At 46.2% G+C, this 1,718-nt stretch overlaps 1 protein-coding gene across 1 annotated transcript; it reads right to left on the reverse strand.

Moving 5' to 3' along the window:
- Window positions 1-514: 514 nt before the first annotated feature.
- Window positions 515-1,033, reverse strand: LOC138898917 (uncharacterized). Its single transcript, XM_070185026.1, has one exon. The coding sequence runs from the start codon at window positions 1,031-1,033 to the stop codon at window positions 515-517; it is 519 nt and encodes a 172-aa protein (XP_070041127.1).
- Window positions 1,034-1,718: the final 685 nt, after the last annotated feature.

The following is a 1,718-nucleotide window of genomic DNA, read 5'->3' on the forward strand; positions in this document are numbered from 1 at the left end:
TCTCCTATTTTTGAGTTCTCCGCATTATCACGGTTGCGACCGTAATTGTTCTTGGCCCGATCACTTAAGAATTCCCTAAGATGGCCATTTTTCAGTAGTGTCACCACCTCTTCACGCAGATGTCGGCAGTCCCAATCTGGTAGCCATTCATCCCGTGGTACTCGCACCATAAATTGGGATCCCTCTGGCTGGGATCGGACCTCATCGACTTCGACAACTGTGCTTCTTTAATGTTTCTCGTAGCCGATACCAACTCTACTACACTTACGTTGAAGCTGTATTCTGATAGCCTGGGATAAGAAGGATCCCGTGTACCTGACACTTCTTTTTCCTTCAATGATCTGTTGTTCCGACTACGATCAGTTCTTCTATTGGTAACGAACCTGTCTATCGATCGGAAACCTCTGTCGCATCCTTTGGCCCGTTCGTTGGGTAAAAATTGGCCCCTCGAAGACTATCTATCTGTGTCAAAATCGTCTTTTGATTTTTCTTTATTCTTCTCCCGACCTTTTGCCTATGTCGGGAGGCCAATCTGATCATCTTCAATCCTTATTTTATACTGGTACCGGTTGTGAGCATCTGCCCAAGTCATCGCTTGGAACTCAAGCAAGCTTTCCTTTAATTTTTTGGAAGCATCAGAACTTCTCAGATTCAGACCCTTGGTGAATGCTTCAGCCGCCCATTCATCCGAAATAGCCGGGAGCAACATCCTCTCCTTTTGGAATCGGGTGACGAATTCCCGTAGCAACTCAGACTCTTCTTGTGCAATTCTGAATATGTAAGCCTTTCGGGCTTGCAGCTTTCTGGCCCCGGCATGGGACTTAATAAAAGAATCCACGAGCATCTCAAATGAATCTATGGAATGCTCCGGTAATAGTGAATACCACGTCAAGGCTCCTCTTGTGAGAGTCTCTCCGAATTTCTTCAGCAAAACATATTCAATCTCGCGGGGAGTTAAATCGTTCCCCTTCACCGCCGTTGTATAAATGGTTATATGCTTCTGAGGGTTCACAGTCCCATCATATTTCGGCATGTTGGGCATTTTAAACTACTTCAGGATCAATTCTGGTGCCGCGCTTGGTTTATACGACAACTGAGTATACTTCTTTGAGTCCGGCCCTTTCAGCACCGGTGGTGCACCCGGGATTTGGTCCATGCGGGCATTCACTTTCCTAAAAAACCATAAGATCTCGCTTTTGAAGGGATCACTCTCATCGTTGCTAACCAAAACCACTCCCCCCGGCTCCATCAAAGCCGATCTCACCCCTGGGGTGTTGTTGTCGGCCCTCTGTGTTGTTTGATTTGTGGGAGCGCCAGGAGGAACTGGACCTCGTCCATTTGCGTTATTGGAAGCACCCGACAATGCCTACTTTATTTATGTCATAACCTTATCCTCCCGTGTGAGATGGCCTAGAATGACCTCTTGTTGCTCCTGCAGGACCCTTACCGCTTAAACAAAATGCTCATCTTCAGGATCATCGGGAGTCGCCTTTCGAACATGTCGTGGGTACCACCTGTCGTGGATTGACGTAGCATCGTTTCCTTCATTGTGGGTGTCACTGATTGAATCCTTGTGCTGAAGCTGGTCTCCTTGGGCCTCAAGATTGTGTGTGTTGTTAACACCATTATCTGCCATTTTCTGTGATTTTTCCTAAGAACAAATAATCGAAATATATTAGTAAAAGAGGCAATGACCAACTTAATTATACGACTGTCTA

This window comes from Nicotiana tomentosiformis, chromosome 9, assembly GCF_000390325.3.
Source record: "Nicotiana tomentosiformis chromosome 9, ASM39032v3, whole genome shotgun sequence".
NCBI classification, from domain to species: Eukaryota; Viridiplantae; Streptophyta; class Magnoliopsida; order Solanales; family Solanaceae; genus Nicotiana; species Nicotiana tomentosiformis.

Bases quoted from the DNA above. Each gene is read 5' to 3' on its own strand.
- LOC138898917 (XM_070185026.1), bottom strand. From the start codon at position 1,033: ATGCCGAAATATGATGGGACTGTGAACCCTCAGAAGCATATAACCATT.